The sequence below is a fragment of the Lactuca sativa genome, chromosome 3, assembly GCF_002870075.4.
Source record: "Lactuca sativa cultivar Salinas chromosome 3, Lsat_Salinas_v11, whole genome shotgun sequence".
In the NCBI taxonomy this organism is placed as follows: domain Eukaryota; kingdom Viridiplantae; phylum Streptophyta; class Magnoliopsida; order Asterales; family Asteraceae; genus Lactuca; species Lactuca sativa.
Window position 1 is genome coordinate 42,094,532 of NC_056625.2, and position 20,619 is coordinate 42,115,150.

The window sequence follows — 20,619 nt, forward strand, 5'->3', positions numbered from 1 at the left end:
ACGGATGGCCTTATTAGCAAGACTTGATAAAATGTTACGACATGTTTATTTACTTTACGTATAAACTAAAAGGAAAGCCAAATTAAGTTGATATAAAAGTGGACAAAACCGATTGATTATATACGTAAACCAAAATAACTAAAATCTATAATGTTTCAATTACAAATTAGTTGGTATCGATCCAACTCGTCAAGCATGTTCCATCTCTATTCTCTAGTAGGATTTATTTATTTATTTTGGAAAAATGTCACGACTGTCCTTGGTACAAGAAATTTAAATTATTATATTCATGCATATAACAAATAAATAAAAGTAAAATAGATTAAAAGAATTTACAAGTTGCAACAAAGTTATAGACATAGAGATAGATGTCAACATTGGTGCACTAAGAAACTCTTGTTTCTCCATAAAGAACTCCAAGATCTCCCCATTTTTCTCCTTGACACCGACACCGACTTACTCAAACCCTTTGCTTCTTCATCAACCCGGCCGACACCCACACCCATCTCCGGCGAGTCACCACCACCACGATCCGCCGGTGGCTCCCGCTGGCGGTGCTCCCTAAACAGCATCAACAGTTTCTCTGCCTTTTGTCTCCCCCTGACTGTTCCATTAGCCGAAATCGCGACTAAAGATGGAATTACCCCTTCTTGAAGCACCATCTGAATACACTTATCATTTTCCGTACACAAAATCAAGAGACAACCCGCAGCTTGCTCCTGAACCATCGGCTCACCAACATCAAGAACCGTTGACAGCCCACTCACCAAGCCATGAGCCGATACCATCTCCTCTCTGGCTAGGGCTAAGTTATTAGCCATGTTGGTCAACACGGCTATCACTGTCTCACTCCATGTTTGGTCATCCATCAGTGGCTGAACGGCATTCAGGATTCCGAATGACACCAACCGCTGGATGTTGGAATTGCAGGTTGAAAGATGGTACACAGCATGAAGGGCGTCGGATTTTGATTCCGATTCCGACCCGTTTTCGAGGATGTGGATCAGGAATGGAATCGCATCACTTGAACCGATCACGGGTTTCGCTTGTTCTAAAGAGGAGAGGTTCATGTACAGGGCGGCAACCGCCGCCGGAGAACTGGAATTTCTGATCATCTCCTCCAGCAATGGAAGTACTCCGGCCGCTACCATGTTTTCTTTGTTCCTGTAATAATTTTCATCGTTATTAAATAAAACAGTAAATTACAAAAATGTCCCTGTGTATCTTTTATTTTTCTTTTAAATTTTGGTCTCTCTTTTGAAGTTTCATAACGATTTTGGTCCCCATTCCAAATAAAATGGCTATTTTACCCTTTATCTAACCTTTTTTTTTATAAATTTTTATCGGTTATTTCGTATTTATAAGATTAAATTATATTGTTAGTCCCTAAGTAGAGCTGATGTTAGCATTTTTGTAGCAAACAGTTTCTCTTGTAATTTTAGTACTTACTTGAGGTTACTGTAACATTGTCCTGTTCAAAATAAAATGACTGACTATTTTCAGTCCCTGAATATAGCTCATTTTTGCAGTTTTTGGTCCCAAAAATAGTCATTTTCTTGAAACAATGACAAAAAATCTCAAATAATGACCAAAATTACAAGCAAAAACTCTTTGGGGACCAAAATCATAAAAATTGGCTGGCATTTAATGACCAGAAATGGAATCTACTGTTTATAAAATTATTAAAATCAAATTGGCACCACACCAACACCTCCAAAAGGGTAATATAGTCATTTTACTTGGAAAAACTAACACAAAACTCAAATAAAGACCAAAATTAAAAGAAAAAAAAAACATTCTCGTACCAAAATTGCAAAGCATTCAAACAATGTTGAACATACCTGTTGTTATTAAGAGAGAGGTTGAAGAGAGCCATGGCTGCACTTTCTTGTGCAACAATCATTCTTTCATGCACACTTGACTCAAAAAAACGTATTAGAGCTTCAACAACACCATTTTCACCCATAAAGATTCGAGCCTCTTCATCATCTTTCGACAAATGTCGTATCTGGTCCACAACTTTAAGTTTCTTCCTCTCATCCCCCCTGTCCAAAACACTCAAAAAACGCTCAGGGAGAACCTCAGCTTCAGCTTCATCTTCATCTTCATCTCCATCTCTTTCTCCCTCATTAAAGGATCCAATGTTTTCAACCAAACTTGTATTCGCAGACTCGGTTTCTGAAAAAGATATGTTCCAGTAGTTGACGTCCAGGGAGTCCGGTGGACCTTCGGGCACCAAAACTCCATTCTGTTCACACCAATTAGCAACTAGACCCTTGACAGAGTAATTAGGAGTCAAACAAAGATGAGCCAAATGCTGGCGAGTTTTCGGGCAGGTGTTGTGCCCGTTTCCAAACCATTTCTCAATGCAAACCCTCTCGTACGTCTGCCCGGAAGCAATAATAACCGGATCATACATCAGTTGTAATGATATCGGGCACCTCAGTTCTTCGGGCGGCACCGACATCTGCCCGGATCTTCTAAAGTTTGGTTTGAAGTTAAAAGAACTCATCTTTGACAGCTGTCTGTCGAAACCATTTGTGAAAGATCCATTGACTGTAGGTGAACAAGGAGTTGACCCACCTTGTGAATCATTATCATCTGAGAATTCACTTCTGAATACTTTTGAGTATTTTCTCATGAGATGCAACAGATAAGCTATAATGGATTCTTTCCTTTTGTCATCTTCAATTCTAGCTTTTTCTATAAGTTTCTTCAGAGCCCTTCTTTCTCGAAGAGCTCCTCTTGAAGAAGTGATATTAAGCCTTGATGCAGCTTGATGGAAAGTTTCTAACTCGTTCATGTCACTGCTGCTGTTTAAATTTCTCCCTTCTTGCAACAATCCAATTATTTCATCGCCTATTTGTTTCTCTAATGGATCCAGTGAAAACTCTATTCCTTCAAGTTCACCTAAAATCTCAGAAATCTGACAACCTATTGATTGTGGGACAATATCTTCAACTCGTCTAAGACTATCTTCTAGAGCAGATCTTGCTTTCTCAAATTTCAGAACAACAGAGTCTCCTGTTATAGCCTGCAAAAGATCCATATCCATAAGATATACAGAGGTTTTAAAAAGAAAACAAGTTTCAGAATTTGAGGGGAGAGATTTTACAAGGTAAAGTTTACTGCATTCTGCACAATGTTGAAGAATAGTCTTTGTCTTCTCTAATGCTATATGCAAAGAACATAATGCTTGAATTCCTGAAGTGCTTCTAGGTCTGGCTGCTTCAAGGTCGGGAAAGATGCCCAATACTTTGACATAGATAAAGGAGAGCGTTGTGCACATTCCTCCATGTAACTACAATAACATTGCTATGAATTAGCAGGTGTTGTGTTGGGGACCCTGTAATCATTACCATTGTAGGGAAGTACCTTTGGTTCACCAAGTGCAAACAAGTTCTCTTCAATTTCTGAATGCTCCATGATTTACATCAACCAGCAGATGATGAGATGGATGATAACAGAACTTCAGATTACCTGAAATCATTAGAAATTAACACGAATTACAATCAATCAAGTGAATATGAACAGGCAGACCTCATCAAACGTTTAAAAATGATGAACAGGCGATAACATCTAACAGATAGAGCAAAAACCGAAACATATATTACCATTTACATACACAAAACAACTTTAAAGTGTCATCAGATGATCTTCGTAGATCTCCAGAACAAAAGTTTACAAAAGATATCAAAATTGACACCGCAATTTCCATTTAAAGTATACAATAAAACTGAAATGTGAAGAAGCGAATAACTCCGTGATAAACGGATAAATTGAATGGTTTACCTGTTATCTAATCAGGAAAAACAGAATCATCAAATGATGAGGCTTCACCAAATGAATACTTTATACTCGAAAACAACATCAATCAATTTAGGGTTCCTCGTATACGAATGTGACACAAAACGCCCCACTTTCGGTACCTCTCATACCATTTTAAGAAGATTAAAAAAAACCGCACAATTGAATTCGAATTATCCCCAAATCTTAGCAAGATAAAAAGTGTACGGATGTAGGGAAGGAAGAAGAATTTAGGTCGAAAGGTGTTAGCAATGGATTTGGAAACTGGAAAGGAGATCGAAGAACAGTATAATAGTACTAATTATAGGAATAAAACATTATGAACCGATCTGATTGTTTAAGAAAGAAATATTAGTTTAATGATGAAAGTTTGAAGTATGATTGAAACGAGAGACCACATGTATTTCTATCGTTAGGAGAGAAGTGATGCGGATCTTCCCGGTTTCGACTCCCCCGTCACCGGCCGACAGCTGCCGACCTCCAAGTTGTCGGCTGACATATCTGTCCACATAAATCATAAATGAGGGTTCTGAAAGGTCAAAATTACCAATCAAATTTGGACATATTGTCAACAGTAAAAGTGTGAAAAACATTTTACATATCACTTATCTTATTTTTGTTTTTATTTTAATATTTATAAGTTCTCTTCAGTTTGTAATCGTAAAAGAATTTTATTATTAAAAATCAATTTATAATGTAAACAACCAAATTGATATATGACTTTATAAGTTTATAGCATTGATTTTGAAATATGTTACTTATAAAAATGGTTCATGCATTTTATAAAAGTGTGGCAACTTTTGTTAAAGGCTTTGTTTTGTTACGTGGGTAGCCTATCGTCTCAATTTTTTCCTAATATGATAGGTGTTTGACTTATATAAAATATTTATTTTTAGTTTTCAATTTTTTTTTCCTTTTATTAATTCAAATTTATATGGTTAGTATTAGACTCATGTAGAATAATAAGGTATTAGTTTTCGCATAATTTGTGTATTTGAGAAAAAAAAATACAATTTCTAATTTGATAGTAAATAAATAAAAACATTTAATTATATAATAAATATCTAAAACTATTCATATGAAATATGAATAGACTAGACAATTAGACTATAACTAATTTACTAATATAATAAAAATGACTTTTATCATCTAAAACTAAAGTTTTTTTTTTTTTTTTTGGGTGAATGCTAATGATACACCTTACTCTTGGGGTTGGGCATATGGGGAGGAGATTCTCGATTGGTATAAAAAATAGTATGAGTTTTCGAAGTCCTATATCCAAAAGAACAGGGGCGGATCCAGTGTAGATCCTGGGGTAGCCCAGGATACCCCTTAAATTTTTTGCACTAGTGTAATTTTTTTAGGAAAAATACGTTTTTATGTAGTGTATATATAAGCATCCCCACAAAACTAACCAAGAATGTTCGATCGACCATAAAAACTTGATGTCAGACCACTGATAAAAAAAAGAAGACGGAATCCAAATCAGAGCTAACATTCTCGTAAAGAACGTTATATCTCTTGTAGTCGGAGTATAAATTCTGCCTTATATAAATAACGTTAAGAAAGCTAAGAAATTAGTATCTGATATGAAGAAAAAAGACTCTGAGTTGAAAAAAAGATAGAAGAAGATGGTGAGCATATCTGTCGTTGATTTCAAAACCCTAAACATTCATTTTCTTTACATATATATATGGACATATATACCAAAGTGGCCCTCTAACTTTCGGTCCTTATTCACATTGATAATTGCTTTATTTTGTTTATTTTTTTTTAATTAGCAGCCCAACAACTAATATAAACGCATTTTTATGGTATTTATATTATTATTTGTATTTTTTTTATAATAAATATAATATATGATGTCATCCTGTTTTTTGGACCTTCCAATCAGTTGGACCAGTTCTACTATTAATTCAAAAGATATTTCAACTTCATGTTTATATAACAAGACTAAGGATTCGATTAAGGTTTTGGTTTAAAATCGAAACCAAATCAGGGAAACCCGATTACAAACTGAAAACCGAAACATCGAACCGATGGGTTCTGTTCGGTTTACAAGTTTCAAAACTGAAGTTGTCGGTTGTAGGTAAAAACCGTCCCAACCCGACCCATGCTCAGCCATTGTGCTGATACCCTGGAAAAAAATTTAGGATGCCCCTTTACTTTAACCCTGGCTCCGCCACTGCAAAAGAATACAACTCAAACTTTAATTAAAAAGAACGGTTACCATTAAGCTACTAATAGTATTTTTGGACGAGTTCCCATGAATACATTTCGATATGAAAGTAAAAGAATATTAATGGAAGTATGGATAAGTAGTTACTTACCTTATGCATGATACAAAGTTGGTATTTATAATTGTGGATAGGAGATAGAAGATGGAGTAAGGCCTCCATGATATGTCGTTTTGTACAAAACTCATCTTTGGTAAACTTTTTCCAGGATAATGGGGCCAATTTATCCATCCAGGACGTCAACTCTTACTACAAAGGCTATGGGATAATAACTATAACAAATATTTTGTATGATAGCTTACATGTGGCACCATGGTGGACACCTCGTATTGATAAGTTGATTTATATGGCATTTTTTTAGTTTTAGACACATTGGTAGAGAGTCTACCTTGATGTTTGTCGGCCCCATATGTTCGTAATAGAAAAGAGGCATTCTTGTAGTATCCCTATTAGGTTGCTCGGTATGCTTCCTGAAGGTTCTACTTATCCCAATACTCATCCCTCTAGTATAATATAGTCCTAAAAGAAACGGAGTGCCTCCCACCCCTTACATTCCTTCATCATGTTGTTCCTTCAGAGAATACATTTATCTTATTTCTTTCCTTCCCACATCGGGACTGTCCCCCCCCCCCCCCCACACACACACACTCTGTGTGTGTTTATATATATATATATATATATATATATATATATATATATATATATATATCCTTAAATGCCCTCCTGCTACTTCGGCTTTAATAGTTATCATCAATCAGTTTTGAATTCGATAGCAAGAAATCAGGAATCATAATCATATCCAATCTTAGTCACCATTATCTCTTAAACCCTAATCATCTTCCTCTGAACGATTGAAGGTTTCCTTTTTCTTCTTGTTCCTCTCATTCTCTTGGTGAAGGGTCATCAACATTACTGCGCTTCGCCATCTTCGAACCCGTCGCCATCGCGTTGTTGCCTCAACAGCAGTCGGCCATCTCATTGCAGGCCCACCACCACAACATCACATCAACTTTTTTGTGTTGTTCTAAGTCCCAAATACATGAATGAAGAGATCAAGGTCATAAGAAATGAGTAACCTAATCTACGATAGTTCATCTTTTCACTGCTTTAGTTTTGAGCTTCTGCTTTAGCATTTCAGTTGAGTGGGTACATTCAAAAACCTATTATGCCCTGATCGTTTAAAACCTCAGATGTGTTATACCTTAAAATCAGGATTACATTCAATTGAGTGCCATAAATCTCAGTAAATCAGTGCTCCAATGGTTGCTGGTAATCTTCTTCTTCTTCTTCTCTAACCTAGACATCCGCTAGATATGGTGCAAAGAAATTGAGCCCTAAATTAATCTATGTATCATAGAAGGTGAGCCCTAATTTAATCTATGTATCAATGAAACTATCTTCTTCTCCACCATATATCAATTTATTTCGATTTATGCAAGATTTTTTTTAATTAATTCCAATTGGTTTGTGGAGTTGTAATTCAAAATGCATCATCAATGGTACATCATTAATAAAGATCCCTAAACCAAAATATATTTATGGGTGAAAAAGAAAAGGAAACCAAAAAAGAGTACAGATTCATTGAAATCGATATAGACAAGGACATAATCTTCTCCAAATCTTTGAAACCGTCATATTTTCTGTAATCAGGTTCACGGTCTCCCTTTTTTTTCCTGGTTTTCCATTGATTTCATGTAAGAACGATTTTTTTGTCTAATTCCTATTAGGGTTTTGAATATGTAAGGGTATTGATGTTTTTTTTTCTTTTTTTTTTCTTATGGATAAAAGAAAGGAGAGGCTTTTCCTAGGACGTTGTTTCTTAGGTTTTGTTTTTTGTTTTCTGATTTTTGATCAGCAAATGTTTTCTTGAAGAACATATTTCATAGCTGCGAATGAACTCATTATTATCTTCTCCTACAGATCAACTTGCAAGTAGCAAACATAATTTGAAGGTTTTGATTTCATTTGAACTTTTTACAGTATATGTATGATTAGACATTAGCCACGTATTATATGTACATGTATTGGATTTTCAATTATTTATGGTTCTCACAAACATTTTCTCATAAATTCAAAGGATTGTCATGGATTTTGTTATTGAAGAAGATGTTTGATTTTTGAAATAAAACTATAAAGGTTTGAATTGAAAGTTTGAACTTGAGGTCCTGACAGGTCAGGTAACCAATATTTACTCTAACCATTTTTTAGATGTTCTATCATTTCTAATTTTATCTAACATGGTAATCAATTTTTTTCTTAATTTTCTGAACTTGAGGTTTTGAATTTTGAATTACTTATGTTGCATTTCGTCTACATTCTACATCAGGTTAAAGCTCTATGGTTCCTTGTTGTTCTGTGCTATTGAAGATCTATTCTCTCTAATATCCAAATTCTAAAGTTCGTTGCTATTTTTAGTGTTTGTTGAGTTGTAAATCTTGTTGTTGCATTCCTTTACTCATTTTGTAATTGTATCTTTGTGTTTTCTTCCAGTTTTTGTACTTTTGCCGGTCACCCAGTAGCTTTTTATCTTTATAAAATATTTGTTGTTAAATAAAATCAATTTTTTTCTCAAATCTCTAGGACCAACATATTTAGCAGTTGGATATTTTACTTCCTATATCAAACCCTATAAAAGTGTTTGTTTTAATAGTACATTGTTATATATTGCATTTAGACCATGATTTGGTTAAATGCAAGAAATATAACTCAAAGTAAGATGCTATATATTCAATGTTGTATGCAAAAAGTGACTGTAAATTAACAAAATTTTAGAATATTTGATTTGTCATTATGTTTTTAAATTATCAATAGTTTCTTTTTTAACCAATGGTTTTAAGCTTAAAACATGATTGATATTGATGAATTTGAGTTTGGGTAAAAGCCAACAATGAACCGCAGTTATGAAATTATGGGTAATGAAGTTGATAAGAAAGTAATTGCTTGGATTCAATGATAAAATAGTAAATTTTTATGCATTAATCCTATGATGAATGCTCAAACTTATGAATATATGGAGAACTATGGTTTTAGACATGGGAATTGGTCATCTTAAGGCTTATGTTCTTTAACGAGAGTGCAAGACCCTTATAAGTAAACCTATGTTCATGGAATTCGAATTGATTCATTGGAAATGGTTATAGTCATAAATAAAGAGAAAGTCCATGAATCCAAATATAATGTATCATAGTATTTGGACAATTTAGAGACTACAAATTAGGACAAGTGGACAATTTAAAGATTATAGATTATGACAAGTTGTTTCCATAGTTGTAATAAAGAACCTACACTCACTTGAAATGGATAATAATATGGTTGGTTGTTTATCAATCATATTTGCAAAAAATAAATGAAACTATGTTGCTATTTCATGCATTTAATCAATTTACGTAACCTGGTATATAGCTATAATTGGTGAGTTTTTATGCATCGTTTCTGATTAATGCAAAAATAACAACTTTATACAAAAAGTCTGTTTTTTCCAATTGCGACATCATATTCTCATATATCTTTTAAAATGGGTCAATTTTGGATGTATTCTTTTTGCAAATTAATACATTTTTTACAAATATTTGATAAATCATTACGAGTAAGAGGAACACTTCCATGGATGGCCCCATAGCTTTTTAGTGCTCTTAACAATCTAATTTCCCTAATCATATTTACTCTTATCACAAGTTGTTAATGTTAGCATGTGAAGATTTTCAAGGGAAGCATACATAACTATGTATTGCAGGTATGTGTTTTGACCTTTGTGCCCCTTGGATGTTTTATGTTTATCTTTACCGTTTCATTTTTTTTCTTATGAGATCTTGGTTTAGGGAGTTTTTAGGGTTTTCTCCCATCCATCTTGTGTCATTAAGTCATTTGAGCATGGATTGAGGTTGAAACCTCAGATCTGGGTTGTACGGAGCTTTGTGAGTCCAAAGACCTGAGCTTTATTGAGCTGGAGGCAAGCTCTTGTGCATCTAACCCTTGTTAGAGCTTGTATTGACATTATGAGCCTAATATGCCATGCATGCACATAAAGCTTTCATCTTTTACGTAAGATTTGAGCCTTAGGAAGATAGATCCAAAGTATAGGGTATTAGTTCTGCCTTAAAATGTCTGAATGAGAATTCGACTTGAGGGACTCGACAAGTCGACGAGGTGAATCGACGAGTCGGATAGAGTTTTTCTCGATGAGTCTGAACACGCTGTAACTCAGCGAGTTGAGTTGGACCTTCATGAGGGTTCTGAGGAACCGAAGGGACTCGACGAGTCGCATAGATGCACTCAACGAGTTGGGTCAACATGGACTGTTGACTCGAGTGTTGACTTCTGTTGACTTTAGGGTTTGGTCAAACTTGAGGGATGGAGATCATGGAGGGACAAAATGGTCTTTTACCCATCCTAAAGGATTAAAGATGGACTAACATGAGTTTATTTAGAGTTGTGATCTTTAAGTGTTAATTAGAGATGCTTATTACATGTAGCCGAGGATTAGACTGTTCGAGGGGTATTTAGTTTCCTTGCTTGCTTACGAGGTGAGTCTTCTCACTATATTCACCTAGAGTAGCAACCTTTGTGTGACCGGAGGGTCTTATGTGCTTATATTGAGTATTGTGATATCCTGTAATATGTCTTTGTGATTTATGTTATGTATTATTCTGAGCTTATTGAGTTAGGACCGGAGTGTCCACCCGAATTGTGGGACCGGAGGGTTCCACTGAGACACATTGACCAGAGGGTCTTATTTGAGTATAGCCATGAGAGGCTAATGAGATGTGTGTGGTATTTTAGGGAACTAACTAAGTCTTGTGCTTACCGTGTTATGTGTTATGTGTTTCAGGTACTTCTCAGGATCACAGGAAGGCGTTGGGTTGATTATACACACGAGGCGGAGTTACATTTTGAGGATCTTGGATTGTTTTTAAAACATTTGTTGAATATGCGTTCTTTCGAAAACATTGTTATTTGGGGTTTTGTGAACAATGTTATGAGAATTACGTGATTTTTAAAAGGAAATTTTTTTTCGAAAATTTACGGTGTAACATGCTTTGCTTTAACATAAAAATGATGGTATTGTACTATTCTATTAGTTTGTATTTTTGGTTTTGGACCTTTGTTTCTGGCTACATCACGTGAACATAGCGATGTATCACATACAAATAGAATTAAAATAGTTTTAAAAAATTGCAATATACAAAAGAGCTGGAAAATGACACTAGGTTCTTTTTTAAAATTATAAAGTACATTGCTATTTTTGCAAAGGGAAAAAATGGATGATACAAGTCCCAAAAATGAGACAAGTGACGAAATACAAGAAAATGATTTTTTTCAAATTGAAGTGATATGGTTTCATTAATTTTTTGATTGTTGGCGGCAGTTTGGTCATTTTTGGAAATTACAGGGGAAAGTAAAAAACAAAGTTTAGGTTGGTCATTTGTTGATTTTTTGATAGTTTAAATAAAATTTAAAGAGTTATAGAATGGGTTGGGTAAGTAGGGAATTTCGGTAAGGAACAAAAAACAATACATGAAAAAAAGATTGAAATCAGCAAGATCCATTGCTATTATAACCATAAATAAATGGTGTATTATTTTATTACATAATCAATTTTTTAATTCTATTTAAAATTAACACCCGTAGGTTCCACGAGTTTTAACCTTATATATATATATATATATATATATATATATATATATATATATATATATATATATATATATATATATATATATATATATATAGCTGATCTCGACCCACTCTTTACTCGGTCCCGAACCAACCATTCCGATAACATATCAACCAACCTTATCATAGGAATACTAATAATATAACTTTTTTTTCTTAGATATGGTATTTTTCCCTTGCTGAAAGAATGAAATATATGAGTTTATATAAAGGTTTATCTTAATTACAACAGTATAAAGTAAATTCATAATTCATTATCAAAATGTCTAAGTTAATAACTATTATAATCAGGGTCGAATATTTTATAAAAGATCTATGTTTTAAAAAACTACTACAACCATTGTCGTTGACTTAACATTGACTTTTCTATTTACGATCACCAATGACATAGGGTTGGGGTAATGCTCCTACAACATCATATGACTTTTGTCTTTGCATAAAGAGCGATTAGTTTAGTATTTGAAGATGATCTTGTGACAATGACAAGATCACGTAAAACTAAATCAAATTCTTCTAAATGGAAATGGCATATTTGTTGGATTAAAGTGTCTAAGGTCCTAACTAAATTGGTATAATATTGATGAATATGAGTAAAGTCATTTTTAGGTTGCCATCATAACCAAGAAATTCCTTAAATTGGTTTTAGGATAGAGATAAATGATTTATTAATATATTATATGACTAATATATTAATTAAAAATAGTTATAATTAAGTTATAATTAATCATAATTAATTTGGAATTAATTCTAGGTTAATTAGAATTAATTAAAAGTTGAAGGACTATAGTTGTAATTGTTTAAAAGTTGAACAGAGGACAGATTCTAGAACCCTCCTTTGTGGGACGGTTTGAGGCTCCTATTGAAGTCTTCTGGAAGCATTCATGTGGATAATCAAGGAACTAAATAATTACCTTATTTAAAATAATATTATTTGTATGTTCAAATTAGGGTTTTAGGTGTTTCCTAATCAGCTATAAATAGGACCTAATACTTGAGAATTTTCGGGCATGATTTTCTTAAAGACCCTAGTTGAAAATTTGTCTCTCTCCCCTCTCTCCTAAATCTTTTAGGGTTCTTGTGTTGTAGGTATGAATCATTAGAGGCTTGCACACGATTGAAACTAGTTTTCAAGAGACTATTGGATTGATCAAAAGGGTTTGTTTACAATAACAGATAAGAGGTATGTTATTATCATTGTGAATTTCGATTTCAGTTAGGGTTAAAAGTTTTGTTTTTTCAATAGTATGTTACTTATATAGAGTAATAAAATAGATCAAATTAGGTTGTATGTACCCTTAAGCGTTTAAGATATTTTCCGCATTATTACATGTTAAACCTATCAGTGATATCAGAGGGTTAGGTTGTCTAACAATTGAATGTGTATAAAGTGAACTTGAACAATTAGCGAATAACAGAATCAATATTCTGTTTCGTCGCCATGTCATGGGCTCTTCTTTCATGTCGTGGCCAACTGTCTGATCCATGTTTTTCCTTTACCTGCCATGACGTGAAGCTTTTCTGCAACGTCATGGGGCGGGGGGGGGGGGGGGGGCTTCTGTTTAACGATTTTTTGAGATAATTTAGATTTTGATTATGATAATTACATTTCAAGATATTGTTTTAATTGGATAAAATCTGAATATTTAAATTGGTAATCTGATATCCTAATATCTAGAATCTTTGAATTATCTACGTGATTTAATTAAAATTAATTATTTGATTAATTAAAAATATTAATTTCAAAATTATTAATATAATTTTATAAACTTTATTTTAAATGTTTAAAATACACCCTTCTACTTATGTATGTATGTGTGTGTGTGTGTGTATATATATATATATATATATATATATATATATATATATATATAAAGTTTAAAGTTTAATACTATATGTATAACATGAATCAGTTGAATCAATAGTAGACCTCATTCATGAAGCCATACTCTAAGAGGGTATAAGGAAGCGGACTATAAAATGAACGTCATTATGTGTCCACTCTCACCACACCGCTCCCTTATATGGTGGAGAGTCGTTAGCTGAACAGGTTCAAATGACATAATCACATTAAAGGTATAATACTATAAATTAATAGAACCTTTTATAAAATTTCCCACTCTAGTTGCTTTAAGGAAAATGTGAAAGTGTATAATAATCCATGAAAACGCACATTAATCTTTATGAGTCTTTAGTGAAGCGTGTGTGGTTAACCAACACACTAATTAGGGACTATAAAGTTGAAATGATGGCATAGCCAAAAAATTATCATTAATTAATGGAACGTGTGAGGTTTACCAACATATTAATAGTAACATACAAAAAATTAAAACAAAAATTTTCATTTTTAAATCAAGAGAAATCATTGTTTTTAGATAAAAACCCAAATCAAAACCAAACATTCACAAAACATAGTTCAAAAGTAGAAATCATATATCAGAGTGTCCCAAATCAGTATCATCAAAACCAAAAGGATGTGCACAATCACGCCTTTACTTTCCCACGATCATCCGAAGTACCTAAAACATAAAATGGAAACTGTAAGTCAAAGCTTAGTGAGTTCCCCCAAGGTACCACCACACAACAAATAACAACATGCAAATTGGGTCCACAACTAACAGACTGGATTACCTCCCTCCCCCTTCCCAAGTCCACAACATGATTCTTGATTGCCTTTCGGCCCACAGCTCATGTCTGGCTTACTCCCGAGCCCACAACATAAGTCTAGTTTGCCCCTCAGACCCACAACTTATGTCTGGCTTGCTCCTAGGTTTGTTGGCTTCCGCACAAAGCAACATCGCCTCAACCCAACCATATAATGTCGACATATACATAACATATAACATATATCCAACAAACAGATAACCATATAACCAGTCCACAAAATCACAGGCATATCTACAGATCAATGCTATATAACAACATCCTATATACCAAGATACATAACTCATTGGGTCGGAATCGGTGTCTTCAACCCACAAGTACAGTGAGGAAAACTCACCTCTCGGTCTGAAAAGATAGATGAACAGGACATTGGTCTGAATATCAGCTCTATCGGTCACCTATTCACTGGAAAATGACCAAACTTTACTATCAATCAAAATACCCTTAGGTCAAACTTGGTGAAAATCTGGTCAAAGTCGAAAGGTAAAAAATCAACTGAGTACATCCCGCGTACCCAGCTTGTACGCTTAGCGTACTCAAGGTCTAGATCGGGCTACCAAGGGAGTACACCCAACGTCCTTAGCCGAAAGTCATTTCCCCTTTAAGAGCTTATTTAATTAAATCCTTTCGTCTAAATGCAGATCTAGCCCCCAAATGTCATTCCCAACCATAAAGTTTCCAACTTTATGAGTTTGCATGCTTAGAAAATGTCCAACACCAAAACCCTAACTTGACTTATGCTCGTAAACTCTCTAGCATTTGCATGGAAAGTAATAATGGACTAAGGTTACATTTTTATGACTCTAGACACTGCAACATCCAAAAGGACAACCCATTTGGTCTAGAGCATGCCATACTCAAGAACACCATAGCTTGGGGACAAAAAGCACATAATAACATCATACAAGTTAATCTATCAAAATAAGCATCAAAGTATAAACTTTATACCTTCTAGAGATGAAGAAGGGTGTAAAACTTCTACATCCAAGGTTGCTCCAAGCTTCCAAGATGTTCTCCTTCCTCTATGAGCACCAAGACGCACACTAATGACTCAAGGATGCTCAAAAATGGATTAGGGTTAGCTAGGGTCGAATATGGAGGTGGAGGCTGAAGAATGAAGAGGTTCCAAGGAGATAAGGATGTTTAAATATGGTCCAAACCCTAAAAATTAGGGTTTATATCCTGGCCACGTACTCCCAGTGTATACATGCAGCCTCCAAATTTACCAAAATGCTATTTAGGACAAATTTTTAGACAATTCTCATACAAGGGGTGAAAATGTAAAATAATTGGAAATCGAGATGTTACATTAATTAGAGATGATAAAAGATAGTAAGGTTGTCAAACAAGTTTGCATGGTTATTCACATCTTGTTTGTGATGCTCGACATCCCAATCACAAATTGAAGAGAATAATTGAGATTAAACATGTCATTGATAAGATTCAATGAATTAGTGATTAGATTACAACATTCCTTCTATTAATTTCGAATTAAAGAGAATAATTGAGAATTAACAATCCATGTGTAGAAAATGCAGAGGCGTGTGGAAAGATTAGAAAAGCTCAATGTGAACTTTGATAAGAACCTTTCCATTGACATGGTCCTCAATCTCTGCCCAATAGTTATGATCAATTCATCTTGACCTATCATATAAACAATACAAAAACCATATTGATTGAGTTTCACAATCTGTTGCAAATGGTTGAAGCAGGAATGAAGAAGTCTCATTTCAACAGTTCTGTAAGTACCCCTGTCATAGCTATCCAACAAAGCAAAGGAAAGAAGAGAAATGCTCCTACCCAATCCAAATGGAAAGGGAGGGTCCGTCGTGGAGAGTCCAGTGGAACAAAAGCAAAGCGCAACTTCGACACTCCTCCGGTTGCTGATCCAAAGGAATTCGTGTGCTTTCATTGTGGCCAAAAGGTCCATTAGAGAAGAAGTTGTCTGAAGCACTTGCAGGAAGTGAAATATGACATGGACAAAGTGGTTGTATCTTCTTCTGGTATGTATTCTATTCAAATCAATAATACTTGTACTTCAAATTCTAGGGTTCTTGATACAAGATGTTGTTTCCACATATATTTTGATATGCATGGACTAAAGGAAATTAAAGAGGTCGAGCATGAGAAGCTGATCCTAATCATGGGAAACAAACAAAGACCGGCTGTTACCAGCATTGGGACTTATGAGCTTATGTTTGATAGTATTAGGTTTGATTTGGATAGTTCTTGCTACTCGCCATAAATGGATCGAAACATAATTTCTTTTCATGCTTTGTTTAGACAAGGATATCGTTATGTTTTTAATAATAATGATGGTACTATTTTAGTTTATTTTAATGGTAAATTTATTTTCAAAGCTTATCGTTGTGATGGTGTGTATGAAACTATTGTTTGTGTGAATGAATTAGGCAAAATTGTGTATAATATTGGTTCTTCTAATAGTTTAGACAACTCATGCCTATGGAATTATCTTCTTGGGCACATCAACAAGAAATACATCGCCCAACTGCAAAAGGATAGAGTGTTGGAATCATTTAAACTATAATCAGATGATGAATGCGAGTCTTGTTTGTTGGGCAAGATGACTAAATCACCTTTCACTAGCTCATGTGAAAGAGGTGAATATATGTTGGCCCTAATCCATACGGATGTATGTGGACCATTCAGATCTACCACCAAGGATGAAAATCGCTACTACGTTACGTTTACTGATGATTATAGTGGATATGGCTATATTTACTTGATCAAAGATAAATCTGAAACTTTTGAAAAGTTCAAAGAGTTTAAGAATGAAGTGGAGAACCAATTAGGAAAAAAGATAAAGATGCTACGATCTGATAGAGGTGGTGAGTATCGAGTTTAACCACTATCTGAAAGAATGTGGACAGGGAAACCTCCCTCATTCGCACATATCAAGGTTTGGGGTTATGAGGTTCTCGTTAGGTGAGATACCTCAAATAAAATTGAAACTAGAGCTGAGAAGTGTTTTTTCATCGGTTATCCATAGAAATCCTTTGGATACTTATTTTACAAACCTAGTGACAACATGGTGTTTGTAGTTTGAAGAGGAGTCTTTTGCGAGAGAGAGCTCATTTCAAAAGAGGGAAGTGGGAGCACGATTGATCTAGAAGAGATTCAAGAGTCATCCGATGAAACAATTTTTGAAGATACTAGCTCTCAACCTGATAATGAAACTGTTGAGCCCATTGACAATTCATTTCCCCTTTGTCGGTCCAGTATGGTTATCATGCCACCTTCGTTATATGGTTTCCATATAACTATAGAAGTTGATTCATTTTTTAGTGATGAAACACTAGTAAATTTGGATGAGCTTGCTAACTACAAGGAAGTGATGGTAGGCCATGAGGCTGCTAAATGTAAAGATGCAACACATAACGAGATCCAATCCATGTATGATAACCAAGTGTGGACTTTGGTTGCTCAAACTCCTGGTCAAAGACAGTGGGGTGTAAATGGATCTTCAAGAAGAAGACTGACATGGATGGTAATGTACAAACTTATAAAGCTAGGCTAGTTGCAAAAGGCTTTACTCAAACCCAAGGGATTGACTATGATGAGACATTTTCACCCGTTGCCAAGATTAAGCCGATTAGGGTAATTCTTGCCATAGTTAATCGCTATGACTATGGAGTGTCGCAAATGGATGTCAAAACTGCGTTCCTTAACGGGAAACTGGCCGAGGATGTTTACATGGCTCAACTAGAGGGTTTTGTACATGCTAAATTCCTAATAAGGTGTGAATGCTTGAGAAGTCCATCTATGAACTAAAGCAAGCATCTCGTAGCTGGAATCTTTTCTTCCATGAAAAGGTCAAAGAGTTTGGATTTTCTAGGAGTGGAGATGAATCTTGCGTGTATGTCAAAATTAGTGGGAACATTGTAACTTTTCTAGTTTGTATGTGGATGACATACTCCTAATAGGAAATAGTATTCCAACCTTGAAGGAAGCCAAGTATTAGCTTGAGATATGTTTCGCTATGAGGATCTAGGAGAAGCTACATATATTCTTGGTATAAGAATATATAGGAATAGGCAGGAACGGTTATTAGGATTAAGTCAGAGTGCATACTTGGATAAAATATTGAAAAGGTTCAATATGGAAAATTCTAAGAAAGGAGACTTACATATGCATCATATTGTTAAGTTGAGCAAGACTCCATGCCCCAATAGTGATAAGGAGATGGACACTATGAGTTGTATTATGAATGCTGTAACGCCCGCAAATCCGGGCTAGTCAAATTAGCGGCAATAGGGGTCAAAAAACGACTTTTTGACAAAAGATTATTTAGAATAAATAATCTTAACCAAGTTGTAGTATATATCATGAGGTTTCCGTGCATATAAAGAACGCCGAAATCCGAGTTATAACGAAGAAGTTATGACCCGTCGAAGTTTCGCGACAGAACCGGCACGGCACCGGGAAGCATAAATAAGTAAATTTACAATAGAGCGAGATTTAGCCTTAGCGATCTAAACGAAAGTCATAGAATATGTTAAACTAAGAACATCGATAAAAAGAACGCCCAAATCTGACTTCGTATGAAAAAGTTATGATTTTTCGAAGTTTCGGAATAGCAGTGTACAACCCGAAATTCGAATATTAGATCGATCAGTTTTTAGCCGACACGACCTAAACGAGAATCGAAGATCTCGTTGAGAATAGCGTAACGAGAAAAAGATGGGCGAAAACGGATGTCGGATGAAGAAGTTATGAGAATTTAACGGACCAATCGTGTCCCGGCCCGTTAATAATATAAAATTTAAAATCGAGCCAAAATTAGCCGAAGAAGTCTAAATGAAAGTTGTAGAGTACGTTCCCACCTTCGCGTGGATATAAATAACGTCGAAAACGGAGGTCGTACGCGAAAGTTACGAATTTTTGAAGTTGTAACTCGAAATTGCAAAATCTGATGCGAATTAGATGACGTGGCCTCATCGTAGTCGTCCATCGCCGATCACAGAGCGCCCCTCGGATCACGCCACGTCGCCTCGCTTCGCTTTACGCCCCGCTTCGGAGTTCGGTACGCCCAGTGTACCCTCGGTCCTTATCCTCTTCCGAAGTGCGAGCCAGCTGGTGCGAGCTGGCAACCCCATCCGAACTACGCCCAGCGTAGCTGCTGAACGCGCAGCGTAGTCCGAGCTGCTGAGCGCCTATAAAAGGCTGCGAAGGTTTCCAAGTTTTTCACAACATTTCCTTTCTCTCTCTAAATTACTTTCTCTCTCTAGCCCATTTTAACCACCTAAACCCTAGGAAAAAACCCCTAGCACCCTAGGGAAGCCACGAGGCTCCCGGAGTCCCGAGAAAAAGGAGTTTTTCGGTTTCGAAACGCTACTCCAATTAAGTTCCGGTTTTCGATAAAATTCGCTGTAAGTGTGCTACGCTTACGCAATTTTTTATATAGCTTTCAAATAATTATAGGAATGTTATTAGGTCCTTAAAATAATTATTTGGGCTATTAAAATGAGTTATATCGAGTATTATTAACACTTAATAATACTCGGACTAATGAATTTGTCACGATTATCGTTAGACTAAACCCTAGTGGTATCGATTCTAGGTTTTATCGAAGGAATATCGTTTTGAGAGTATCGAAGCGCTGTCCGAGTGCTGAGTCACCACCTAATCAAGTGAGTGCATAGTCCCTTTCATCTTACACATAGATATGAAGTATTTTAATATAAATTACGTGCTATGTGTGCATATCGTTTGAATACTTGTTGTCTATGCTGGATGAATGATTTATACATGTTTTAAATGATTTAAACTGTATATTTATTTTATATCTACAAATATGTTGGGATAAAACATGGGTGGATGAAATAGTTGGTGAGTGATGAAATAAAATAATGAGAGATAGGTGATGATAGGAAGGTGATGATAATTAGGTGAGGATAGATAGGTGATTATGAATCGGTGATGTAGGATACTACGACCTTGTCCGACAATGTGGAGATGTAGTCATCTACCAAACTATAGACGGCGACCACAGACTATTATAGACAACCCCGTGGAAACACCAGCATGCTAGTAACCTGTAGGTGATGAATTACGAGTTCAGGCGATGTTGTAACTACGTATTCATGTGATGATAGTCTAACCCTTATTATGAAGTACGAGTCCAGGCGATGTTGTGGCTACGTATTCATGCGATGATAGACTAACCCTTATTATGAAGTACGAGTCTAGGCGATGTTGTGGCTACGTAATCATGCGATGA

General features: G+C 35.2%; 1 protein-coding gene across 3 annotated transcripts; it reads right to left on the minus strand.

The window, feature by feature from the left end:
- Positions 1-209: 209 nt before the first annotated feature.
- LOC111881553 (U-box domain-containing protein 45) lies at positions 210-4,337 on the minus strand. Of its 3 annotated transcripts, none has more exons than XM_023877949.3 (5): positions 4,206-4,337; positions 3,376-3,480; positions 3,116-3,301; positions 1,842-3,034; positions 210-1,164 (listed from the first exon to the last, which is right to left on the minus strand). In XM_023877949.3, the coding sequence occupies exons 2-5, from the start codon at positions 3,424-3,426 to the stop codon at positions 372-374; spliced, it is 2,223 nt and encodes a 740-aa protein (XP_023733717.1). In that variant the 5' UTR covers positions 3,427-3,480; positions 4,206-4,337; the 3' UTR covers positions 210-371. The 3 variants fall into 3 exon arrangements, with proteins under 3 accessions (XP_023733717.1, XP_023733716.1, XP_023733715.1); XM_023877948.3 differs by having other exon boundaries at positions 4,203-4,328; XM_023877947.3 differs by having other exon boundaries at positions 3,793-4,315.
- Positions 4,338-20,619: the final 16,282 nt, after the last annotated feature.